This window comes from Toxotes jaculatrix, chromosome 23 (assembly GCF_017976425.1).
Source record: "Toxotes jaculatrix isolate fToxJac2 chromosome 23, fToxJac2.pri, whole genome shotgun sequence".
Classification (NCBI taxonomy): Eukaryota; Metazoa; Chordata; class Actinopteri; family Toxotidae; genus Toxotes; species Toxotes jaculatrix.
The window spans coordinates 7,072,658-7,098,399 of record NC_054416.1 but is presented as its reverse complement, the minus strand read 5'-3'; the positions used below and the strand labels follow the sequence as shown (position 1 = coordinate 7,098,399).

Sequence of the window (25,742 nt, the reverse complement as noted above, 5' to 3'; positions counted from 1 at the left end):
AGATATTACTACATAAAAGTGTAGGTACAAATATCTGAAGTATCCTCAAGCTAACAGTCAATGCTCACCTTGACTCAATAGCCTCAACAAGATAAGTCTCTGCAAGTACTGACGCACTGTGAGAGGCAGAAATAATGGAGGCATCACTTCAAGCTCAGTCCTCACAGTCTACCTGTCTTTTCATGTCCACATCATTCTCCAGTTCTTATTTGCGTCTGAGAACGAGACACTGGCAGGGTAAAGCCTTCAAGCAGCCTCATACGCTGCTCCCAGAAATCAGCCAGCACACAAAAACAGAGGCTTGCTCTTGAAAACTGTCTGCCTTTGAAGGATCTTTATTCTCTGTTCCCCAGCTGCCGGAGATGTGTGTAACGGCTTAGACATACAATGGGTGCACCGCGGGTATTTGTCCACCGAGAGCCGGGCCCAGTAAATGAAAAGAGAGGCACACATGCCCAGGAAGCGCCTAATTAATTGACAAGCAGATATTTCTGAATTTATAATCATCAAACATACTTCATTTTGTTCCCACACCACCATCCTCGCCAACCCATCTTCCCAGGCGACTTACTTAAGAGACTTATCTTATAAATACAGCCCTAATCAAAATAAATGACTAAAAGCTCTAAGGGAGTTTGAAGGCTATACACATTTACATCAGAGGAACTGATGCAATTTAAATAGCCGCCTGTACACCGACTTAAGGTTCAAATCACAGAGAATCCTAACTTATGTAATACTTTCAGTGTTTTTTTTTCTTTTTTTTTTTGTTGTTTTGGCTGCTCAGTTTGGCAGACCTATATTCATGACAGCCAAGTAGGAGAGACACGGCCTCCTTCTATGTGTGTTACATTGAATTCCCTCAGCAGCATGCTCAGTTGGTGAGCGTGTCATATTTCACTGAATATCTTTTAATATTTCAAGTATCACACGCTTTTTGTCTGTTCAAATACACTTCACATGTGTGCTGTATATATATATTTCTACATATATTTACTGCTCAATTTTCTTCCTTCTGTTTTGCACTGGGCAGACACGTCTCATAAAATGTAGCCGTGACTGACTTTTACAGCCAGAGGCTTACAGGCACTGTTTGAGCCAGTGAGTGGTGTCTGGCTAAGGTGAAGCGAGGTGATGGATAGGTCGTCAAAGTTTCACCTAAGTCCAAGTTTTGATGGATATGTTACTGCCACAAAGCCCAATATAACAGATGGCACAGGCTGTGAAGCCACAACTCTCAGTGTATAAAAGTCCAAGGGCTCTCTGTTAATTTAGAGAGAGGCTAGTGCTGCAATTTAACACACATGCTTCAGCTGTACTAAAGTCAAATTTAGGGTTTATGTGGAGACTGCAGTGTTCGGAGCACGACTTGGTATCTCTGCTGAGGCACAGAGTTTAATAGTAAAGGTGGCAGGAGCACAATGTTTGCAGAGCCTCCAGAATCTCATCTGCCTCGTGACACTATTGCTAATGCAAACTGAACTTCACTGTGACATTTGTGGAGGCCTTTGCAGAGTTTAACTTTTGGACAGAAGTGCAGAGTGGAGGGTCGATGCGGAACCTGAGTAGACCTTCAGTGCAACTCGACATTCAGCACACCAAGTCCCCACACCGTGATGGTGAAGTGGGATGTTTTTTGGTGCCTTCTGAAGAAACGAGAAATGACTAATCCAAGAATAGTCTGCCAACTCAACTAGGCAACCAAAGTTGGTTGGTTAACTTGGTTAAGGTTAAAGAGAGACCACCTTCACTCACTAAACATGAGTCTCAACATACAGCACAGTGTAACAAATTAATGAGAAATGCATTCATTAACAAACATTTACAAAAAAATCTTAGTGTTTTTCCTATTCCATATAAGATGGCCACATTGGAGAATCTGATGCTGGCAGCATTTAAGAGCAGATCAAAGCGGCACAAGGACAGTGTGTGGTGGTGTAAGAGTGCATATGTGTGCCTGAGAGACGACGTGTGTGCTCTGTGAGAGGTAAAATAATGACAGGCGAGAACGGATGGCTGGTGACGCGGTGACGAGGAAAGCGCCACATATTTTGGGCCTCAGGCTGGGCAGCTGTGAGAAACTTCTTCTCTCTTATTCCCTCATCCCCTGGTCCCCTCACCCCCCCCTCCACTCCTCCCACTCTTCTTATCCCCCCCACCTCTGCAGCACTGTTCAAACAGAGGACAAAGACGCCCTGAGTGATTTTCCCTTTCCGATTCCATACATGGCTGCTGGCACTTTCCTCTTCTGTATCTCCAGCTCGCAGCGAGAAGAGTGACGGAGTGAGTCATGGTGGTTTTAACGAGTGAATCTTTTGATTAATTTTAATGGCACTTCCTTACAAAATCCTATTTCACTAGGAGAAGATGTCCCTGTCTATTATTACATGTTATCATGTTTTACTTACACACATGGGTTGAGATTATGTTTGATACTGTCAAAGATTACAAACGGTAACTGCAGCTGCACATTTCGCACCTTTTACTGTATGAGTCATGTCTTCTAGAAAACCATGTTTAGACTATAAACGGAACTGATACAGTCAAAAGGCTACCTGAGATGAATGCCACATTTTTCAAAGTCGGTGGGTAATGTGTGTGATTTTTTTTTGTTTTCTTGTCTAAGGCGCATACTTGACTGTGAAACCTGCAGTCAGCGGTAAATTCATGGACATATGGCAGATTTATATCTGACTTAGCTTGATGAAAATACAGAGTCTTATGGAAATTAAGGACACACACATGCATAAACACACAGCATCTTTTATACATCACTGGCACCCTCTGCTGCATCCTGGGACACCAGTTCAGACAAGAGTGAGATCCAATTAAAGTTGTTTAATCTAGAAAAATGTATGCATTTCTCCATATGTATGTGTGCACACTGGCTGGAGAGAAAAATGGCAGCTTGCGTGTTGCCGTCACACTTTCAGGTCATGCCAGTTGGCTTCCCCCAATGTGTGACAGCGGTGAGATCCAGACAGAGCAGGAACAAGAAAGTAAAAGAGCAGAAGGGGAGAACATGGCAGCCAAGGACTACCACTTCTACATCAAACGAATGTTGTCACAACAGAGCAACAGAGCCGCCCCTGTTAACTGTGACACCATTCAGCTGCTCGTCACACTGAGCAAGGCAAGGCGGAAACCTACTGTAAGTCAAGCAAGCACGCTGTTTATTAAATAAGAGAGCAGGAGAGAAGGGAGAGGGCGGCGATGCAGCGGCAGCAGCAAAGCGAGCATACTGTAGTGGTGTCAAATCTTCGTAAGTAGCATGAAAAGGCAGTATTTTCTCATCCCTCCATGAAATTGAATGTTGGGGAGGGAAATGAAGTGTGCCTTCCAATAACAGTAAAGGCAATCATTGAGGCTTGCACTTGAGAAATATGATACTGAGAGGTTGGCGCTGGCGTTTGACTAGCGCTGAAAGAAACAACAAAAGTGATTATTTAGTGGTATTATTTTATGGTTGATACAGCACATCTCTGTAATGTGCAGTTGAATGAAAGGGAAGTTTAAGGTAAGCTTAAAGGGGAAAAGCAGATGGAATTATTCTGTAACACAAAAGTGGAGGATTTTTTTTTTTCCAAAAGCATTGCCTTATCCATGAAAAAATATCCCCCTTTTTTCAAAAAGAAAACTTCCCTTTTGTTAATAAAATAATTTACTCTTAATGTAAATATCAAAGTTGGCAAAAGAAGCATAGCTAAAGTTTCTGTCTGATCTTAAAAGCGTGTAATCATATCATTAAGTGCTATAAATGTTGCAGTCTGTGCTAAAACAGATTTGTATCCATATGTTGGCATTTTAACTAAGAGTATCAGATGGATCGGCAGAAGTTCTGTAGTCATACTAAAATTTAAAGAAACAGATAAATGATCAGCAGCCAGACTCTCGGCTGAAAGGACCCTTGTCTGTGACAGAAGGAAAACGGGAGGGAAAAAGGAGTAGGAGTGTCAGGACAACAGACCAAAAAGAAAGGCTGTCTCCTAGCGGACGCTGGCGTATGGGCCTGTCAGTTGTCATCGCGTGCCACTCTCCCTGTTCGACACAACTGAAACTGAGGCAATGTACCCCATGAAATATTCACCAAAGTTGTTTTTGCTTAAAAAGGACTGGAGAGAGGTGGGAGGGAAAAAAAAACGCTGCGACAGATAGACGAAGAGACCCCAAATGCTCTTAATGTCAGGTTTGCTTAGGCTTCTTTACGTATGGGGGGTGAGGACCAGCAGGGAGTCCATTAAATGTTCACACAAATCTACCCCTAACAGCGAATCAGTCTCCACAGCAAAATCCCCAGTCCTTCCATATACTATCCACAAACTCTGCTTTACTCTCTAAATATCCAAAGCATGCAAAGACAATGTCCTGATTTTCACTGTAGACACATGATGTAAATGTAGCATGCTGTCATAGCACTTGCAGTTAGTGCTGTTATTGTGGGTAAATAACAGACTGAAAATTCATTGCTTCCAACCAGGACACACTTTGACATTTGAAACTGAACCACTGTATATTTACTATCATCTTAAGCAATGACACCTATTTGCGAGTCTACACCAACTTTGAACACCAAGAGTGACAGCCTACTATCTTCTGTGTTGACAGGAAAGTGGAAACAATTATGAATGTCTTCTTTCATAATTCAAAACCTACAAATTCAAAGAATGGTAAAAATCAAGATAGAAGAAACTTGATGCATGGGGCTGGGGTGGGCAAAGCAAATCCCTGTCTCTTCAAATGTTATTTACTTTAACCAAGGCTAGCAGTAATCTGGCAACCCCTCTGACAAGGCAAGGGAGGGCAGGTTAAAGTCATATTAAAATTAGAGAAAAGACTGAATAATTAGCTGCTAATTAGGCTTATGAGAGATGCAGGGATTCATTAGCAATGTTTGCTTCTGAAACAGAGAGCACTGTACGGTCATTGTATTTGTGACGGCCTCCGTTGCCGGGAAATGCGTTATGTCAGGGATGTAAGCACAGTGTGGAGTGTGGAATGAAAACACGCCATTAGCCGCCACAGCTACTGTGCAAGGCTTCAAAATAACACAATTAGACCCAGGCCCTTTGTATCTGCATGAAAAGGTCAAATCCGTCACCAGCCTAAATGCAACACATTCTATAATTCACTCTTTTCCTGATCAGGAGCTTTGATTTCGGCATCTCAAGGAAATGAAAGAATGGCGTTACATGTAAATGAATTTCACATATGGCTGGAACATAATGGATTTGACAGAGATACTTGATCACGCACTGAAGAGCAAGAAACCAAGAGGTATGGAAACTCGAAAGCTTACGAGTGGCTTATGACTCCTTGTGAAGTGTCATACTGATGTATAAGTGCCATACAGAAGCTGACAGCTTCCTGCGGTAACAGAAACAAATCTTAAGATCGCAAATCATAAAAGTTAATCTCACTTATCGACATTTTTCACAAGCTGGTTTGTGGTTATTTTACATAAAATGATGAATAAATAGTCTCCATCATACCACCTAAAGCCTGGAGTAAAAACTTTATAACACCAACACTATAAAATCCAGTGAAAGTTTACTTTGCACAAAGAAATGATAAAATATTATCAGAAGAAAGAAAAATCCAAATGTGCACAATAAGCAGTAGTAAAAATAACAGCAGCAGCATTAGAGGGAAGCACAGTAAAAGGCAAATACTTTATCATACGCTGTATAAGATCAAACCTTTACACAGTACCTATAAAAAATCTGAGTGCACTGAATAACAACCAGCCTGTTGTCAAATACCAGGAAGAGTTTTTGTATGTCGCAAATAGTCATATTTACAGGTACAATGCCAAGGTGACAGGGTGCATTCAGTCAGACATCAAACACTTGTCATCTACAAACATCTTGAGGTTCTCAGAAAATGAACATCTGTGTACCTCAAAAGTTATTCAGACCTAAAAGAGAAGTCAAGGCCTACTGACAACAGTTTGGTGCGGACTTCAATTTAGTCTGGAGATAAACTGAACTGCTTCTATGGCTAGGAATCAAATCCAAGTGAAATGTATCCTGAGCACAGCGTTAAAAAGCATCAAGTACTGAAAATTATCATCGAGTAATTGGTCACAATCTTAGATTTGTTTAGTAAGGAACAGAAATAAGGCTTGGTTTTCTTTGGTTTTCTTAGACTTCAATGGGTAAGTCAGAAAGATGCATTTTTACATTTATAAGCACCTTCCTGCATAAGAACACGTTTTCCTCCTGCAATAGCGCCACTATTGTAAATATAATGCAGTTCTGGTGATACTTGCGGCCATCACAATTCAGACCCAAGCTGATACTGCCAACAATAATAGTGCAAATAAAATCATTCCATTTCAAATCCATATGTATTTCAATGCTGTTTTCATGAAAAGACGGGGGACAGGAGTTTGCCTTATAATTCACATTCTATGATGGAGCAACACCCAGATAAGCCAGGCGGACGGTGAAATCTAATCTGAACCCCAATGTTTTTTGTCTATGGAAATGACTAGCTTCTTATCGGCAGAGTGGGTTATTTGAGCAGATTCTCGCTGTGGCTTAGCGACGGGACTCAATCACTGCTGCCCAGCGATAGGCCTCACTTTCGTCCTCTCTCTCTCTCATCTTTTTATCTGGAGGAGCGGAAATGAAAGGATGGTATCTCGCACTCTCTACGTCCTCGGTTCAGGAGATGGAGAGAGGCGTGGACATTTTCTTTCTTCAAGAAAGGTATTCTACTCTAATTTGGTGCTGTGGCTGTCACGCCAGGATACAGCCGTGAGATAAATCAATCACACTATGGTAACTAGAGGAACATCACTGCATCAGAGCACCGGCAGCTCCATTTTCAAATCAAAATAATCAAGCCTTTGAACATTTTGGTTAAAGGAATAATTGTTCTCCATTTTGTGCTTATCATCTAGGTTTTTCTTGCCCCTACATTGTTCCTGGAGGATATTGCACACAGTCAGTGAAGATACCAATGCTTTATTTCCGTATGTACATCTGTTGCATAAACACAGCTAGCAGTTTCAGGTACGGCTTGCAGCAAAATGACTGACAGGGAAAGGTATGCTTTTGCAGCAGTTCATGAAAATGCCTCACCCATTTCTGATATATACAGGGGCATTATGGGTAACTGTAGGTTGCAGAGGCTTGCGGTGAAGCCAACTGCTCGGTTCTCACCGATGTATAATTTGGCTCAGCACTGGCTCAAATGGTACAGAAGGCAGTTTTGAAACAGAAGAAAACAAGACTAAGAGCCTACAGCCACACTAGCAGCTCGCTAAGGCTGTATTAGTTACAGAGGTGCTAAGAAACTAAATGGCTCCATATTCCACAATCTCACTTTAATGTGATAGCATGCTAACATTTGCATGCTATCACAAATAGTGGTAAACAGACAGCAGTTTTTTTTTTGGTCATAAACCAAAGTATAAGTACGATGGCAATGGATGAAGAGACATTTCACTCAGGACCACAAATGTCAATCTCATGTTGGTACTAGAGAAAATGTCAGGGGATCACCATATATTCCAGACTGGACCTATTAACATGCAATGAAGAATGATGAAGCTCACCTTGACGCTGTCTCCTTTTGTCAGGATTTCCCAGAGTGTGTGTCGAAACTTGTTGAGGTCCATCTGACGACCTCCTCCCAAAAAAGCCTGGGGACAAGAAAAGTCATTTTCAAATACTTTTGAAATCAAAGCATTGATAAATATTGTAAATCAGCAGCTGAAAACAATTAATTTCATTGTCAAACAGAAAACATATTCAATGTGCAAATGCAGTATATAGATCAAACAAGGGCCCAGAAAGCCTCTGTATCTTTACAGGCTTTCAACATATAAAGCTTTTCCTGCTCTTGTAAATTCTTAATCCAACCTAAAACATGTCTTGCACCATGCAAGTGTACAAATCTCCTCAAAAGCACATATAGATTCTGACACGTCTCAGGATGCACACAATCTCACATCTATTGCAGAGTGCCTGCTGGTCCCACAGGTATGGGCATATAAAAAGTGCATTACATAACTGATAATAAACTGCACATCATCCATCTCCCATTCAGCTCACCTCCCAATAATCCCTGCTGCCATATCTGCTTATCTATTCAAGTCACTCTCTCATTAAGTCAGCTTTTACTGCCAAACGGAAGAAGTTTACTGCTTATAGAAGTCAAATACCATTCATCACGGAGAAGGCTGTAGTTATACAGATATACTGCATGTTTTAATTCACTGGGGGACAAACACATCATTCCTCCTATCTGAATAAACATAGGCTCTTGCAGAAAAAAAGGGGGGAACTGACAAGCGAATTAATCTGCTGCCTTTTGCCAGCTGAAATTGAAGTCAGTGAGGCGGTGCGTACCAGTGGATGCCCATCAGTCACAGGACCTTGTGCAAGGCCTGAAAAAACCGAATGTGATGCTGCTGCACACTGGGAGGTAAAGGATGGGGACGGAGGGGTGGAATGTGGTGCGGCTTTCAGTGTTTATTCATCTGAAACAGTGTCCCCTGGAAGCCATTTTGGCAGCGATGTATCACAGCAGGCGCTGACCTTTAGATACTATGCACAATTAAGCTAAGCTAATAAACACAACTGTGGACCTGGACATTTGGACTGGAAGGCAGGTGCTGTGAATCACCTTGGACGTGAGCGAGTTCTTTTGTGCTTAGGTAGCCTTTTCAAAGCCAAATTGAAATGTGTTTGTTTGAAATGCATACAAAATATGCCGAGTGCACCGAGATGAAATGAGCTGAATTGGACTTTTGTTTGAGGCTGAAGTTCAGTGTTTGCAATCCAGAATTCAGTTTTACCTTATTTATTGTGGGATGTGGTGGCAAAGAAATGTCATAATAATTTGAACTGTACGAGAAACCAACAATGTTAGGTTATTTGCACTTCATTGCTTGGGGACAGATGTGCAATGTATCGCTTACCCAACACATCCATAAAGTGGTCGTACCCGACCATTTTAGAGAAAGTTTTGGGGCCTGATTAAAGTAACTGGGGGTGTGATTCCTTATTTTTATCAATCTGAAACTTTTTTTTTTTTTGAGAAAGAAATTACTTTTTGTACATTTAATAGCTGCATAGTTTGGCCTTAACAAAAGAGTAGTAATACAATTTCACACTTAGATACTCAGCTGCACATAAGATTGATACCCTTAAGCACTTTCTTTTCTTCCACAGAAGTCATGTTTCAGAAAGCATGCATCACTTTTATACACTTTATGTGGCAGAACAGTTAGTCCGTACACCGTGTCTGAGAGATTTGACTCCTGTTATGTAAAACTTCACCAACAGCTCTGACAAACAAGTTCTACACTTGATTTAGTCAAACTAACATGAGGGCTGATAAAACAGTATGCAAAGATATTGCCTTTCAGAGAGAGAGAGGAGAGTAAAGATCAAATAACATGGTTACATACTGTGCTATGTTATTTGATAGATCCAGCTAGTCCCAGAAGTACAGTTCTACAAATACCACTTATATCCACCTGGCAAGAGAATATTGGGTTTCTAGTCGGAGTTATGAAATGTATCACCTTGCAAATATGTGGAAACAGCACAAACAAAAAGATGAGACATCTATTACCATAAACCCACACAACTGAAAATATTACACTCCCACACAGTATTAAAGCACGTACAGCATGTGTGTGCATACTGAATGTACACATACATGAGCAGAAAGTCACATATGTAATAAAGCTGTCAGCTACTTATGTCAGTTTGCTTCATTTAAACATCTCTGTCATTCAGTTTGGGCTTTTATCCTTTGCTCGGTGAAGTACCCAGCGACAAACACAGAAGCACGGCGTGTTGTTCAGAGAGAAAAGTACTCGCTAGTGATCCCCTTTCAGGCCCCTTTGACAGACAAGGACAGGAACATCGACCAAAATAATAGAAGACAGAGGGAGATTTCCCAAGATGCCAAGAACACTGGTCAACTTAGCTGATACTGCATGGTACGTACAAGCCCCCCGAGTCCAAAGGTCCAATCTGAAGCACAGATGGTTTTCACCAAAACGTTCCCTGGTAATTTCAGCTAAGATCATGCTGGAACAAGTGAGACTCGAATCTCAAGTTTAATATGGTGATCAGAGATTATTCAGGCAAACCTGGAGTGATTGCCTCACACTGCTCTGTGGAATTAAGGTATTCTTCTACCCCGGCAGTTATTCTGTCGCCTTCTGAGAAATAACATTAGTCAAGTGAAAGGCAAAAGGCAAAATGTGCTACAACGGCAGCAAATATTAACAGTTTGTCATTTAAACAAGAAAAGAAAGGCACTTCTTTGTTTTCCCTCCATGTCTCTGAAAGGAGAATAGGGGGGATCAGGGGAGAAGAGATGGCAGGCTATTTGCTGACAATTTAATAAAATATAACTGGTGCAAGGGAGCTTTTTACAAACTAAATGCATGTTTACAGTAATTGTGACTTAAGCATCAATTGATACATCCCTGAAGCTGATAAGCCTCATAATAATCTTGCAATGTACCAGGCTGATTAGACCACCTCAAGCAAAGCAATTAAGTAAAGCAAAATCAAACTTAATACTCTAAAGCTTTTTGGCTAACTTCACCTAGTGCTGCTGGGGCATAATCAGCTGAGTTTTCAGCTTATCTACGTCATTTCTTTGTTCATTCAAACTGCCGTTTGTATCTTAATGCTATGTAGAATATGTGATTAGAAGTCGCACTGTGATTCAGTGCAGTCCGACTCAGATTCATTTACTTCAAACAGATTTGGTACATATCATACCAATCAGGATATAATAAATGTAAAGTGAATTCCGCAAATATTTGAAACATCAATAATGAAAAATAATCATGAGTTACAACCCTAAAGTTTAGACTGTACCACGAAAAAACCCACAATAACCTGTGGGTTATGGCATTTCTGTACCTTAAATAACTTCATCGTCAGCTCTATGTTAATTTACAAAGCCCACCTATGAGCAGAAATACACCAGGCACATTTCCAGCAAAGCTCAGTTTCAGCCTCTAATGATGTAAAAATCAGGTGTTGTTGTTGTCAGATTCTTTAACCATGCTAATGAACAGTGCCTCTTTTCTTAAGATAAAAGCGAGAAGACGGGCAGATGGATCGATAATATAGCATCGCATCAGTCTATATTTTGCTCAGTATCCAGGCCCAGGGAACATTTCATAAAGGCCATAGGGTCGGCTTATCACGGAGCTAAATGCCAATGTAATTATTAGTGTCTGAAGATAGTGGAAAGGGAAGCGCATCCTGCGGCAGTACACCATATTTAATTAATAAATGTCACTCTGTAGAGGGAGTGAGGGAAGTGCGTGAGAAAAGAGAAAGAAGCAGGGAGGGAGGGAGGGAGTCAGAGTGACAACAGTACTGATCCTGACTTAAGTGCAAAGACACAAAATCACACCTGGAACATGTAGAAATGCACTCTATCACAAACACAGGAGACAGAGATTATACAAGCACGAGAACATAAGTACAGTCCCGTTCTTGGTTTAACCCTTTTGTTATAAAACATGCAACAACAGGGATACAAGGAAGTACAATGACAGTAATTACATGACCCTGTCTTGCATGACATTACAACATTTTAGTTCCAAGGAAATACTGTGATGTTCTTATAGCACAGGGGAAATTAAAGGTATGGAAGCTGGGTCAGAGGCCAGAGTACATGTCTGGTCTAAGACTACACTTACTAAGTGTAATGTAACTATGAACAAAAGCTTTCGGTAACCTGAGCCGAGCCATTTTATTTCCGTGAACCCTATACCTCAACTGGATGTTGAAGAATAGAACCTCAAAAACTGTTAACAGGGAACATTTAGCTGATTCATTAAGTATTTTGCAGATTTGTACAAGTATGAACATAATGTTACGCACTATTAACGAGCAACATTATTATACAAGCAAGCTCAATGCAATTAGATTCACTCTAGTCTGTCTCACCACTGCAGTGGAGAATTCTGCAGATGAACCTAATTTTTTTGTGTAAGAGGCCAGTGCAGATCTAAAAAGACCGAACAGTATGTTAAAAAAAAAAAAAGTCTTCTCATAGCATTTTGGCCTTTCCAGTCAGCAAAAATTTCTGGTATCTGAACTCCAGTGACGTCTAACAGTTCGACCCAACTTTACAAAAATAAATACAGAGACAAGAGAGGTGCGCACCCATGCCACTGCTGTTCGGTAGCTGAAGTCTGAGTTGAGTCTTACTTTGGTGGAGGTCAAAGGGGTCAGGTGTCCTGTCTCTTTGCTTTTTCCTGCTGTCAAGGACTGTGCACACAACAGGCAGCTTGTCACGCAGGACACAAGCTCCCATGATGCCCTCATGCTTCTTTTTCGCTCCTTGCCCCCCTCAATCACAACCCCCTATCTTGAGAGTGCTACTTGAGTCATGGCTACACCTGGGACCCTCTCGCCTCGGTGCCATTTCTGTCATTGGATCAGCTGCTGACTCCAGCCCTATATTCCCTGTGTTTTGTTCTCTGCCCACGTATTAACTCTGAACTGCCTGGAGAACAGAAAAGGAGTTGAGGCAGCTATGAAAAAAGAAAATAGATCAAGGTCCTGGAAAGCTGCAAGAAAAAAAAGAAGATGTCTCTAAATGTTTCTTATGCAACAATTTCTTTCCCTCTCACACATTTCTTCTGAAGGCGACACTCCTCGGCACACAGAAGTGGGTATTCTTGTTTGGAAACAATAGCAGGCGTGCTTCTGAGGCAACTGTTAAGCTATTGCAAAGCAGATGCTTTTTTCTCTCGCCAATCAATTTAACACCTACACCTCCCCTCTCCTCCTTCATGCTGGCTTTGGCTCATCAGTTTTAAATGGCACAAGACATTCTTGCATTGTTCTTTTGACTTACTCAGAGGACAAGAAATGTCTCTGCTTAAGTAACAGCCCTATCAAGCCTTAATCACCGATAGGTTGGGTCAGCACAGACAAAAAATGTAAAGAACTGCATGACAGCATATAATAACAATAACACACGGGTGCAGTATGTGAAGACTGTCTGGTTTCTTATACTTTTGTCGAGTCAATTATACTTCAGAGTCTGTAAAAACAGGATGAAGATTTGGAAACACCCCCCCCGACCTACCCCCCCTCCCTTCTGAATCTTGCGCTAGACAGAATTGCAAGGGAAAAAGCCATCTGTGTCTGACTCTTATCCCTGGCTTCTCCAGAGCCTGGATGAGCCTGAGCCAGCAAATGTCAGTCGGATAAAGACCAAGCCTGACAGACAGACACAGGAGTTTTGTCATTCTGTGTGTCATCCCTTTGCTAGCAAGCCCAATCTTTGCCGGTCTCAAAAGCCCCGAGATGATGGGGGAAAGAAACATTCTCAGGGTGAACGTCAGGTTGTGTAACTCCTCCAAGTGCCACAATAGCTGAAACGTTGAGGACGTGCACTATTGTGGTGCCCCTGCGGCCTTTGAGAGCTTTCATTATTGTCTTATGTGCTGTGTGGCGGGGTCACCATGGAAACACAAAACACATCAAGCGTTTCAGCACAAAGGATATGAGGTTCCTCAACAAGATGTTCTTCCAGGAGCCACTGGTCTGTCTGGGGCATATACGGTATATCAGGGGTCAGATGATATTTGATGTGACTTGATATTTAAAAAGAAAAAAAAACTGAATATGGCAGTTCATCTGCAGACACATGCAGTTCAGATGTTATTATCTACAGGACGTGTGATGCTTTTGACAAAAAGAATTATAATAGGCTGATAATATTGTAGGGCTGGGTGGTGATTGAATATCACTCTTTATTGACTTTAAGTGGAAACCTATTGTGATAATACAATAATAGCATGCTATTGTAGAAAACTCCATTGTCCAAGTTAATGATTCAGAGCAAAGTGTAATTAAAAACTAAGAAAATGAGGCAGTCAAGTATTATTTTTTCATGCTGGAGGGGTTTGATGTAATGCATAAAAGTGAAACACAGTTCACTGCATAGAGCATCAGTTTGATTATTTTACATGTGATTTTGTATACTTTTTTATCCTACTATTATAAATATTGTGATATTTATCAAAATTGGAAAACTTTTCTTATTAAAAGGGAAATTCCAGTGTTTTTCAACCCGGGTCTCATTTTTATAATTGTGGTCGATCCGATTATGTGTCATAGATCCCTTTGCAGTTAGCTACGATGGCTAATCCAGGAAGCTACTTATGTGTTTACCTTCATACAGAATCAGAGAAAAGCATTTATGAAAATTTATCAGGACTGAGTTGCTTGTCTTCATATACAGTTTGCTGTCTAGAACAAAAGTGATGAATACAAAGTTAAAATGACCCCTAATCAGAACAGCCACAATTATAATAACTAGACTCAAATGAAAAAACACCAGAATTCTTCTTTAAAGTTGTAATCCGGCTTTTCATGACATTTTTAATACTATTTGCAGTTGCCACTCTTTTCTGTAGACGTTAAATGTATTTTCATTTTGTAATTGACTTTTTATATATTATTTTTTATTATTAGTGGCAGCGTATGTCATTCATGCCCTATAGTGAAATGGCTTTCCTATGACTTAACAAGGTCTATATGTAATCCAGCGTTACTCTTTGTCAGTTTATATCAGCTTTACTATTTACTTTCCACTCTCCTAATGCTGTATCAGAGCTGTATTAAATTACTGCTAATGCCAGCAGAACATGACCTAGTGCTGCTGCCTCACATTAAAAGCACTCAATTGGCAAAACAAGGGGTGGCCTCCAGTGTGAAGTAGTCACAGGAAATGCAAAAATGTATCTGTGTCTGTCACCGGTTAGTGTTGACCATCAAAAATGGGTCTAGAAAACAAGACAACAGTCATTTTCAGCAACAGACTACACACTCCCAGCCTCTGAGCAAGTTAACCAATCCCTGTTACCAGTTCTGACCTTTGCTTTGAGTGCAAAACTAGTCGCACTGTGCGCAGCATGAAATCAGATCATGTTTGCAATTACTGTTGACTAACTACTTAAAAAAATGTGACATTGCTTGGTTGCACAGTTGCTCTTCTGCTGTGTTTGCTGCAGAATTAAATCACACTTGTTGTTACTACAAGTAACTACGAGTGTCGCCAAATGAACTGGGACTGAAATCTGAAGGACTGTGACTGTAATACTTTGATATTACAATAGATTTACCATATCAGCCATCACAACAATACTGTTAATTGTCCATTAAATAAGCAGATTATTTACGTTCTGTCATTAGCATAACCTAAGAATAATCCCGCTAAAACATTCCTGAAAAGTTGTGCCTGAGCCACACCACATCCCTCACCTGTGCACGACAGCTACCTGCTGAACTACTGCAGCTCGTACGCATGTATGTGCCCACACCACCAGCCATACTGCTGCAGCACTGCTCCTGCCAGCCCTGTCTTCCTACACTGAGTTTGCCTTTGATAATGGGCATCAATTATAGAATATTTCATTTCATGTCATTATAAATTTACATTTAGTTTAGACAGAAAGAGAAAGAGAGAAAGAGAGAGAGAGAGAGAGAGAGAGAGAGAGAGAGAGAGAGAGAGAGAGAAAGAGAGAGAGAGAGAGAGAGAGAGAGAGAGAGAGAACTACAGCCCTTCACCTAATGTTCTGTTAACTTGTTGACATTATATAATTATAGCCTACACTGGGTTTCTGCTATTACTATATGGGGCACGTGTAACCTCCACTTTCTCCTTTAATAACACGTATATGCTAAAACGGCTAAAAAAAATCTTCAAATTTTTTCCATGTCTGTGACATAGATAAACTATAGTAAAGATATGGAGTGAGATGACTGATCAATGCTTTCACTTGGGAAGCACTAGCATAGATTGTCCCCACTACACAGTGCGTAGCGTGTTCTCAGGAGCTGCAGTTACACGGGTGCAACATCAATAGTATTTGTCAAGTGGTTAAAGCTGATAAGAATACAAATGATTGCCTTGAGCTTGCTTTAAGGCTTTTTTGTCAGTACAGCTTGTAAGACAGAGTTTTCAGCGATGAAGTCAAAGCGATACAAACACAGCTGTGTGACTCAACTTTATAAAGTCTGACAACTGTGTTGTATTTTTAATGCAAAGCACATTACTTTTTATTCTCCACTATTTTTTATATCTGTCAATTATTTTTATTGTAAAACTGTCTGTAAATAAAAAAATAAAGAAAAGAAAAAAGTGACAAACATACTGTATATAAAGAGACAGTCATACAGATAGATCAATAAGACACCTCTTGATATAAGACACCTCTGTCAGGACTTGTTGGAGCAGCACAAAATGATGCCTCCTCACCTGGCTCCTTGCCTCTCTTGCCTTTGACCTCCCACTGGTTCCATTACCTGTGCCACCCGCACGACCTCGAGCGCATCCAATCTCAGCAGTTACATAACAAAAGACGAGTGCTGAGAAGATCAGAGGTGCAGAGAAAGAGGGCAAGGCGAGAGATTGGGGAGTATCAGGTGTGCCGCCTGAAACAAATAAAAAAGTCTTTCACAGTTACCACCCAAATCATTCGCTGTACCCCTCCTCCTCTGCCTCCCCTTAACGTCCTCTTATCTCAAAGGAACATGACACATTACCGCGTTTTTCAGCAGGTCAGTTTTCTCTACCTCAGCTCAACAAACCGCATATCACTCCACCTCTGGTTTCAGCCTGTCATTTCGCATTATATAACTTGAAAGCACTCCAGCTGGGAAGCAAAAACATGACGCGTGTGATGGGAGGTGATGAATGGTACTGGGGGGGAAAGGCACAGACAACCCCCTTTTTTCCATCAGCGCAGCTAGTCTCATGTACACAGCAGTCTTTTGACACAAGACTATAATCTTGTTGGAATACAGACACAGATATGCAAAACCTGTATATGGCTGCCAGTGTTTACTACCATGATTCTGCTCGCCTGCACATACCTCATTCCAGCATCTAAGTTTGTGAGGTGTTAAGCTGGGTATGGTTTACCTTAACTACTGTATAATCCACAAGCAAACACAGTGTGGAATGGCAAGTCTGTGTGTAAGCTATAAAGAAACATCATGGCCTACATCCATGCAGTCAGTTCAGTAAGACTGGAATCCTAAGTACAGCTTAGGTCTGCAGATATTAAACTTCGAGGCTACTCTCAGTGACGCAAGAGCATACATTGCTTCCAAAAAAGAACATTTCAGGAAGTTAAATACAGGTTTTTTTAAAAAAAAACCTGCTCTTAGTCACATGCGGACCCCACAAATCTCCTCAGAACACACACATTAAATCCTAGAATCACTGCAAGCTTACGAAACATCCCTACAAATGCATGAAAAAGGAAATTCTTGGCAGCAGATGGGAATTGTTCATTTCTGAGCAGGAGGGATCTCTCTCTCTTTTGTTGAGAGAGCGAGGCAGGAAAACAGCACCAGAGGCCCAGCCCATGACAAAACAAAGAGATTAAATGACCTGTGAATGTGACTTTCCATTTTCCCATTAGCTCACATTCAACTTAGAGGCCTGCTGCCCCCTTCTGGAGGCTGGTGAGACATCATCAGGCAAGATGTACTGTAATAATGTCTGCCTTCCTGTTGAGGTGGCAGAGATTTGAATTATAACATTACAGTCTTTGATTCAATGGGCAACAATTACAGTCAGAGTGATATCTGGACTGTAGAAGTAATGGGCAGTTTATAGGCAGCATTCTATGAAAAGTGAAAAGCCATTATACTGTATGTAGAACAACATTCTACAACAAGAGCCTACACAGTGATTCAATATGTGTCATTCCATCTCTCTCTTAACTAATATCATTCACGTTCAGTCAACATCTCATTTCTTGCCTTTGAGATAAAAAATAGCTGAAATCGACCCTCTTGACATATAATACAAAAACAGAATGCAAATATGCCGGGGCCCCCTCTGAAGTGAGATTTCAGTCTTGGCCAGGGCCAAATGTCAACCAGCTCAAACAGATGGTGTGAAGAGCCGGGTCGAGTGGCTGACCTTGAATGATAGTGACTAGAGGTGTCGGGGGGGAGGGGGGGGGGGGGGGGGGGGTGCAACAACAGACAACACCAGACACCGAGTGTTTGTTTTTTGTGTATCGGTGGATGTTGTGAACATAAAGAGAGCTCAGTGTAGTCGCAAAGATAGAAAGGAGAAGTCAAGTCAGGCCTTTTTGCTTTGCAGGTGCTTTTAGGCTCTGTGGGATGATGTCAATCTGCCATTATGATAGAAAAAGGTCAGAAATGGATCAACAGCATGGGGGAGGGTTTATACCTGTTGATAAATACGACGATAAACTAATAGTAATTTATATTATTCATTGTTTTTTTTTTTAATAGTTGTATCTATAAAAGTCAAATTTCTATTGAATATAAGAAAAAAAGTTGCAGCTCAGGATTATTTTTCAGTTTACCTTTTTTATAATCACTTTTTATGGCGTGATAAAAAAATTCTAGACTACAAAGTCAGAAAATCTTTAAATTACTTGTTTTGAATACCCAAAGGTTTCAATTTACATAAACATAAAACACAGAAAAGCTGCAAATCCTCACCTTAAGGAAGCCAAAAGCTGTCAACGTTTTGCATTTTTCCTTGATAAATGACTTAAAATGCTTATTCAATTCTCCAGATGGTTGTAAAATTTTGTCAACTGACAATAAATCAACCATTTGCTTCAGCACTAATTGCTGTTTTCTATCTTTGCCTCAAAGTGGTAAATAATATTGAGTATCAAGAAGTTCAGTTGACAAAAAAAAAATCTATTTCCAAAGTAAAAAAATGGAAATTTGAACATCTCCAACTGCATAACAACTGGGAAAAACTTAATCTGCTGATGAAGGCTATGTGGTATGTTCAGCTAGCTCCAGAAGAGGTACTACATGAAGGTGAGATCACTCAATTAAAAACTTAAGGCCGTAAAATAAGCACCTGTAGAGCAGAATGTGTTGCCATCCAAAGAAAATGATTTAATTCCAAATCTGCTCAGCTGAAGGATTAAAAAATTCTCATACTTTTTAAACAAATCATTTAAAACCCCACTGGATTATCTGAAAAATTCATTGCCACATACCAGTAACAATATGCATTTCACGGCACAGGGCAGAAATTTAATGACGATACACAGACATTTAAGCAGAATGAAAAAGGAATGCAACCTCAGCACAGGTTCCTTTTCTATCAAACAATAAAAACTGTATTTAGCATGATACAGGAGTCTGCCGGTTCTATAACTTTACAGGATTTCCTGAAGGTAGTTATAGGATGCCAAAGAGTTCATTATAATGAGATCTTTATGGTTCTGTTTTTCCCTTTGTCCATGCACCGCTACCTCCCAACTACAGTAGCTACATTCTTCATTTCTGCCTTGTTACTACCTAATGTCAGCTCCTCTACTGTATATAGGAACCCCTAGGGTATAGCCAATATTATTAAACTGTGAAACAAGCAAGATTTCCGTACCCACTAGCAAGCTGTTATGGGGAATTCCCAACGTTTTATGCACCTACAGCAATGTTTTTCATCTACACACTCTAAAAAGTGAAATTTCCCTAACTTTGCTCTCTTCTTATCGACATCAAGAGCTACTAGAACACCAAAGGTACTTTTTTCCTTTCCTTTTCTTTTCTTTTTTTTTTTTTTAAATCAAGGGAATTTCTTGCATTCTCTTGTTGAAAAGAAAAAGAAAAAGAAAAACATTCTATGCTCACATCTCTCTGTTTCTGGTAGACTGAGTAAGGAGCTTTGAGGGGAGGCGGGTGGGTAGTAGATGGATAAGTGAAATTCACCTCTGCACAAATGCCTATTTCTTGAGAGAAGGCAATTTCCTGCAGCTCTGTTCATAGCTACAGTCTGAGCTTGGTCACACATCGGTGATTCAGAGAATGTATTGTCCTATGGTTAATGCCAAGACAGAGGACAGGTCCGCTCTTTGCAGGATGCTGATTTAGTGCAAATGTTTCAGTTTGGGTGCTGAAACGATATATGTTCAGGTCTATGCTGTGTTTAACGTACTGAAAAAAGAAGACAGCGTTTTTTTGACAGTGACAAGACATTCTTCCTGGATACCTATGATTACCTTCTAAATGTGAGTGAACTTGACTCTACATTAACAGTGGTTTCTACAGGAATGGAGGACTATAACATAATGACAGAATACTGAGGGAGCACCACTTCAGAATATCCCTTTTCCCTCCCGAGTGGAGTGCCTCCTTTGATCATCAAATTGTTCTCCTGAAAATCCTCTCTGTTCTTGAATTATCTGGGCTGCTGAAGTGGAAACTGAATTTTCTGTGGAGGCCAAAGCTTCTAAAGAGCAAGGAAAAAGAAGGGGGAAACTAATAAAAAGGTGTGAAAATTACACAAATTGAATAACCATGCAAAAAATAAAAAATAAAAAATAAAAAAAATATATATATATATGGCTCTATTTGAGTGCAACAGAAGAAAAGTAATCAAGGTCTTCAGATATTACAAATGAGCCCAGATGAAGAAATAACTCTCTCTTTTCCTTTCTGTCCACATATATATAAAATAATACAGAATGGATCCAGTGTTATTATGTACATCCAGCGAATGTGGTACAAACAAAAGAACTGCCATCCTCAACTCAAATGTCTTCAGTATATAATGGGTGCCAAACCAAAAGGCACAGAAATGAGGAAAAAAAAAAGTCATCAGCACTTGCAGATAAGTAGGTAACACAGCAACAGAATGAAACAGACATGTTTCAGCTTGGGGCTTGAAACACTGAATAAAGGGCTATTAGGGCTATTAAAAGTGTCATATATTTATCTGTGAGCACTGACAACTTTTTTTTTTTTACATTTCTGTATTTATTCATTAAAGCATTTCCACATATTTAGCGTATGCAATGGCTGTACAGCAACATAACTGCCATGTTAAAGTTGCCTGAAAATACACTTGCATGATAGAAATACGAAGGAGGCAATAGCAAAGAATTAACAGACTGCTGTAAAGCAAAATCACCTGTCTAAATCCCTCCCAATACACAGAATTATCTTCTTATATGGTACAACTGTTGCTGCCCTTGGACCTTGATTAAGGTGCTAACACGGGGCCGCTTGTCAGTTCTAATGTAAATTGCCTGTTAACTACTGTCAATGGCACCCTGTTTAATTTGCCCAGCTTGATCACCGTTTGTTGTGGTTGCAGTTAAGTACAGATTTTCATATTCATGCATATTCATACTGATTCATCCTCTTCAGATGCAGTTGAATTCATTAAGAATGCCTCCCCGTTCGGCAGCAGAAATAACAAATGAGCACTGATTTCTCCCATCCCTTTCATGTCGGTTACAGCTCTGGTGCTGCCTGGTTGCTTTCTGTTTTATACCAACACCACAACGTCCAAACAATTTCTCAAGTCTCACAGGAGCTAAAATTAGTAAGCCGATGCAAAGTAAACACTGTCACCCCCAAAAGAATGGAGGACATTTCTCAAACCATAAATACAGCAAATTAAATTTGTGAAAAACCTGAACATCTCTGAACTTTCCTGCCCAGCAGTAGGAGGACCCAGCAGCTGTTTTTGCTTTTTTTGTGCAAGAGAGTGTGATTGCACATACCAAGCATAAAGGAATCAGAGATTTTGATATCTACTGTCTAAGAGGGAGGTTCAACAAGTTTAAAGAGAAACAGACAGCCAAGTTCTCACACACCGCAGCCTGAGAGAAAAATAACTGTTGGGTAACTGTGCTCATGCTGTTCTGAACTGAAATGAATATGGAAGGGACCCTGTTGTCTGAGGGGAGAACACAGCAAACTCAGGCAAACAGCCACTCAATCCAAGAAACTATGGTTAATATATGGTCAATATTAAGTTTTCTTTTAAGTATCTACATCATAAGCAGAAGTACATGGTGTATACATGGATCATGGTGGTGACACACAATAGACAGCTTGTGATTCTGAGTTATACCTCCATTCATTGTCCCGATACCATAAATAGTGCACCAAATGTGTACAGCTGAAAATAGATCCCAATAAATGTACTATTTACTCCTTTTGGAGTAACATCTGCTAAAAACTGCAGTGCCAGGTTTTGGGAAATTACGAAGCCCTTTTAAGAAATGAAACTATATATTTGTGACCTGTTTTCTTTTTAGATATTTGTCTTTTGAAAGAATGATTGAGATTGGGGCTGGAAGTCAGAAAAGAAAAAGAGAAGGTATGATGCATTGTTGGTTTTAGTCTTTTTGTGGGAATAATTGACAGTAAGAAAAATAGCAGCTTTAACTTAAAGGAAAACGTTAGAAAAGGGACACATTTCAGGACAAGTGTGTGGGAGCTATTCTACTTTGTCACAACATTAATCACATCATTCGATATAAAGCCTTTCACTGCGAGAGCATTTGCATTTAACTCATCTATTGATGGCATCAAAGAGGTGAATAGATGTTAATTTAGGTCAGAGTCATTTTTATAATCTAGAATAGAACATTGGTACCGAAATTTGTCATCAGCAACCCTCAATACCCTTTCACTGTAGCTGCCTGCCAGCATTGTGGTATAAATATGAAAAATATGTGTGAATAAAAGACAACTTACCACTGCTTCATCCTCAGAAAGAACCCGCTCCTCGTCATGGATTAGGGCCACTTTAGCCTGGAGTTCATCCACTGTTATACTGTTGTGTTCAAAAGAAGAAAAAAAAAAAGATGCAGATGACTAAAGTGTGAGTTAGTCAGGGGTAATTTGGTGCAGTCACGACAAAAGAAGCATTCGTTTGTTTGTTTGTTTTTCCACTCCTACATTAATTAATATTAATTTATGATTTACAACATGATTAGCTAATGAGACGCATTATTAGATATTTTTTGTTTTGTCTATTATTGTTTGAAATGTAACTGAGGCCTCCGCAACTGCAACTGACATCAATAACCTGTTGACAAGGTAAGTATGCCAGAACACCTGAAGCAACACGTCAACCTCACTTACAGTAGGGGGACTAGAGTTTTTTGAGTTAGAAAAACCCTGGAGATCATAAAATAAACACACACAAAGCATGATTTTTGGCTTCACGCAACAGATTAAAAAAAATTTCACCTGATATGGAAGGGAATTTAACATTTTCATTTTTGAGTTAGCTCATCCTTCAAACTGGGCTTATTCAGCTTTGCATTGACTTGGATCCTCCGCCCTTTTAGCCTATCTCACTCCGAGTGCCACAAAACACAACGTTACACACAGCACAATCAAAATCACACACGCCACCTCTTATCCTAGAACACTTAGATCTTTTCTTCAGCTATTCTTCCCTGCTGGTGTCTTTCTTCCAGAGGTTCCACCTAAACTAACACTACTGAGCTGAGATAATGACTGCATAGCCAAGATCAATCCCAGGAGTCCATCAAAAGCGGAAGTGCAGGCAAACATACAAAGCGAATAGCTTGTTCCACTACAGGGGATCAATGCTTGGGGTAAGTGCTGGAGAAAAACAATGGCTCTCTCCATTGTGAGGCAGCACAGAGCAGCAGCTCTGACAAAGTCTTGCGAAGAAAAGTGGCCCTGGCCCCAGTCACAGGGGACATTTATATACATATAGATCATGGCATCATGAGAGCCACTGCTTTGCAATGAACGGCTACAGTAGGTTTCACTGAGAGAGACAGTAATAAACATTAGAGAACTCACTCTCTCACACACACATACACGGATAAATCTGGACAGAGGGGAGGGGATAAAAAGCACAACCTGTTCGTGGGCCTTTGGGAGGCTCCATCATGGTTCATTTCCTGAAGCAGTTGGTAGACTCTATTTATAGGCCAGCATACTGGTACCAGTTAATCCTGCACTGGGCTGCCAACTACCTGCCAGCTGGCACAGTGGGCTGCACTTTCAGACTGAATCTCTACTAACCACATGTGCCGAAAATGTCTGAACCTGATAACTCACAAATCACAGCAACAACATTTCTACAGAGTTTATATCTGTATTAAAATACAATTAGGTAGATAATCAGCAGCATGTTAGCTTTTGACACAGTCTTATGTATTTCAGAGGGGATTCACAACTTCCTGAAAAATCTGCTGCCATTTTTTCCATGAAGTAATTATTGGTGGCTAAATGGACACAAAAATGAGATTAGTTCACAGTATAAATGAGAGAACAATTATCTGTGAATCTGCATTAAGATAATTAGCAATTCCAATCGCATGGATTAAAAACGGGGTAGTGTTTTGCTAAGTGTCATTAGGGACAAAGCCAAGAGCTTTTTTGTACAAGATAAAGAGTCGGCAATGTGCATGCTAATCCGGTTCAAAGTCAGCAAATTGCCTGGCAATGTGCAAGCGGCAGGTATACCGGTGACTTTCAACTTTGAATTTATCATAACAGCGACTAAATCAGGCTTGACACTTGGGCGTGTGCGCTGCAGAGCCTTACAGGAAAAAATGGTGATGTAGCATACATATACAAAGCCTTCACCTCCTGCTTTATTCAAAAGGGCATCAATACATGTCCTGCCTCAAGATAGCCAGCTCACCGAATCCCAATGACTGACGGACTGAAACAATGGCTGTATAGAAATAAGCGGCACTTGCAGATATTTCAGCTTAGTAATGTGTTTGTTTAAGCGCAGCCCGTGGAGAGACACCACTTGGGATGGAGGGGAGAGAGTGGATGGATGGAGGCAGAGCTGGGCAGGGAAGGGAAAGGGATAGAGGGGGGAGGCAGAAGGGCTGAATAATGGTACACATCCCAGCGCAGGAATGCATAAGTGGGCACATCGCGCTCCCTGGAATATCGCTGCACAAGCACTTCGTCCCTGATGCAGCCATATGTTTTATAGCGCTTTCAGTATACTATACCCAGCCCCACTTCCTTTCCTGGAGAATATGCCCAGTTAGCTTAAGTTGTATTGACTTTTTTGTCCAGGCGTGGTGCGGGAAGGTGAGGATAGCCGTGGTGAAAAGTCATGAAGGTGCACAGCTTATATCATACATTCTGCAAATTTACATATCTCCCTGGAAAGCAAAATGGATGCCATTCTCTTTAAAGCTGGCAGTGGTTAAACACTGCTCATGACAGCAAGTTAGTCAGCTTGGGTGGCTGAGGGGAAGCTGGGAGATTGGGTAGGGGAGCGACAAGTGGGTCTGTTGGGACTTGAAGATTAAACAATGCAAATAAAGCAATGAATTGCTTTTTGAAGTTTGCTGAAAAAACAAATAGGTGTAGGAGTTTCGGGGAATGAGATGTGTGCACTCAACTCAGACTGATGAGACTTCACTGCATCACAAGTTAAGGTGGAACTAATGAGTGTAGTACATATACATATTGATGTGAATTAGGTACTCGTGAAACACCCATTTGTCTTATAGCATGAGCAGATAGAATAAATGTGAGAGCAAAAATATGAGTCATTATCTTAACCCAGTGCTATGGACCTTCTTCATCTTACTCATCTATTATGTTGTTTTTGTTCCACTTTGCTGCATTAGCAGGTTTTCTCATGAGGACTTTGAGAAATGCAAGTCAGTGAACATGAGTTCTGTGAATCTGTTGCCCCATCTGACTTGGTAATATTCCCTGAAACCCCCCCTTTATCCACACTGAAAGACAGACAGTACAGTGATTCCTTAAGGTGTTACATAAGGCTACCTTTGTTTTCATGTGTAAAACTAAATACCTGCTCTATGAGATACTTTACATCTCACACCTTTAAATTCATAAGAAATCTTAGTAACCTTGATCCTTGATTTTGTAGTTTACTCTTAAAACAGTTTAATCGTAAAATAAGATTTGAAATGACAGTCTGAGCTACATGTATCTCAC

General features: G+C 40.5%; 1 protein-coding gene across 1 annotated transcript in view; it reads right to left on the bottom strand.

The window, feature by feature from the left end:
* Window positions 1-25,742, bottom strand: part of LOC121177536 (glucosidase 2 subunit beta-like) — a 107,495-nt gene that overhangs the window by 64,537 nt on the left and 17,216 nt on the right. The window contains exons 8-9 of the mRNA XM_041031866.1: window positions 22,518-22,596; window positions 7,562-7,648 (exon numbers count right to left, since the gene is read on the bottom strand). Coding sequence (XP_040887800.1) covers window positions 7,562-7,648; window positions 22,518-22,596 — 166 coding nt within the window. The remainder of the gene's footprint in view (window positions 1-7,561; window positions 7,649-22,517; window positions 22,597-25,742) is intronic.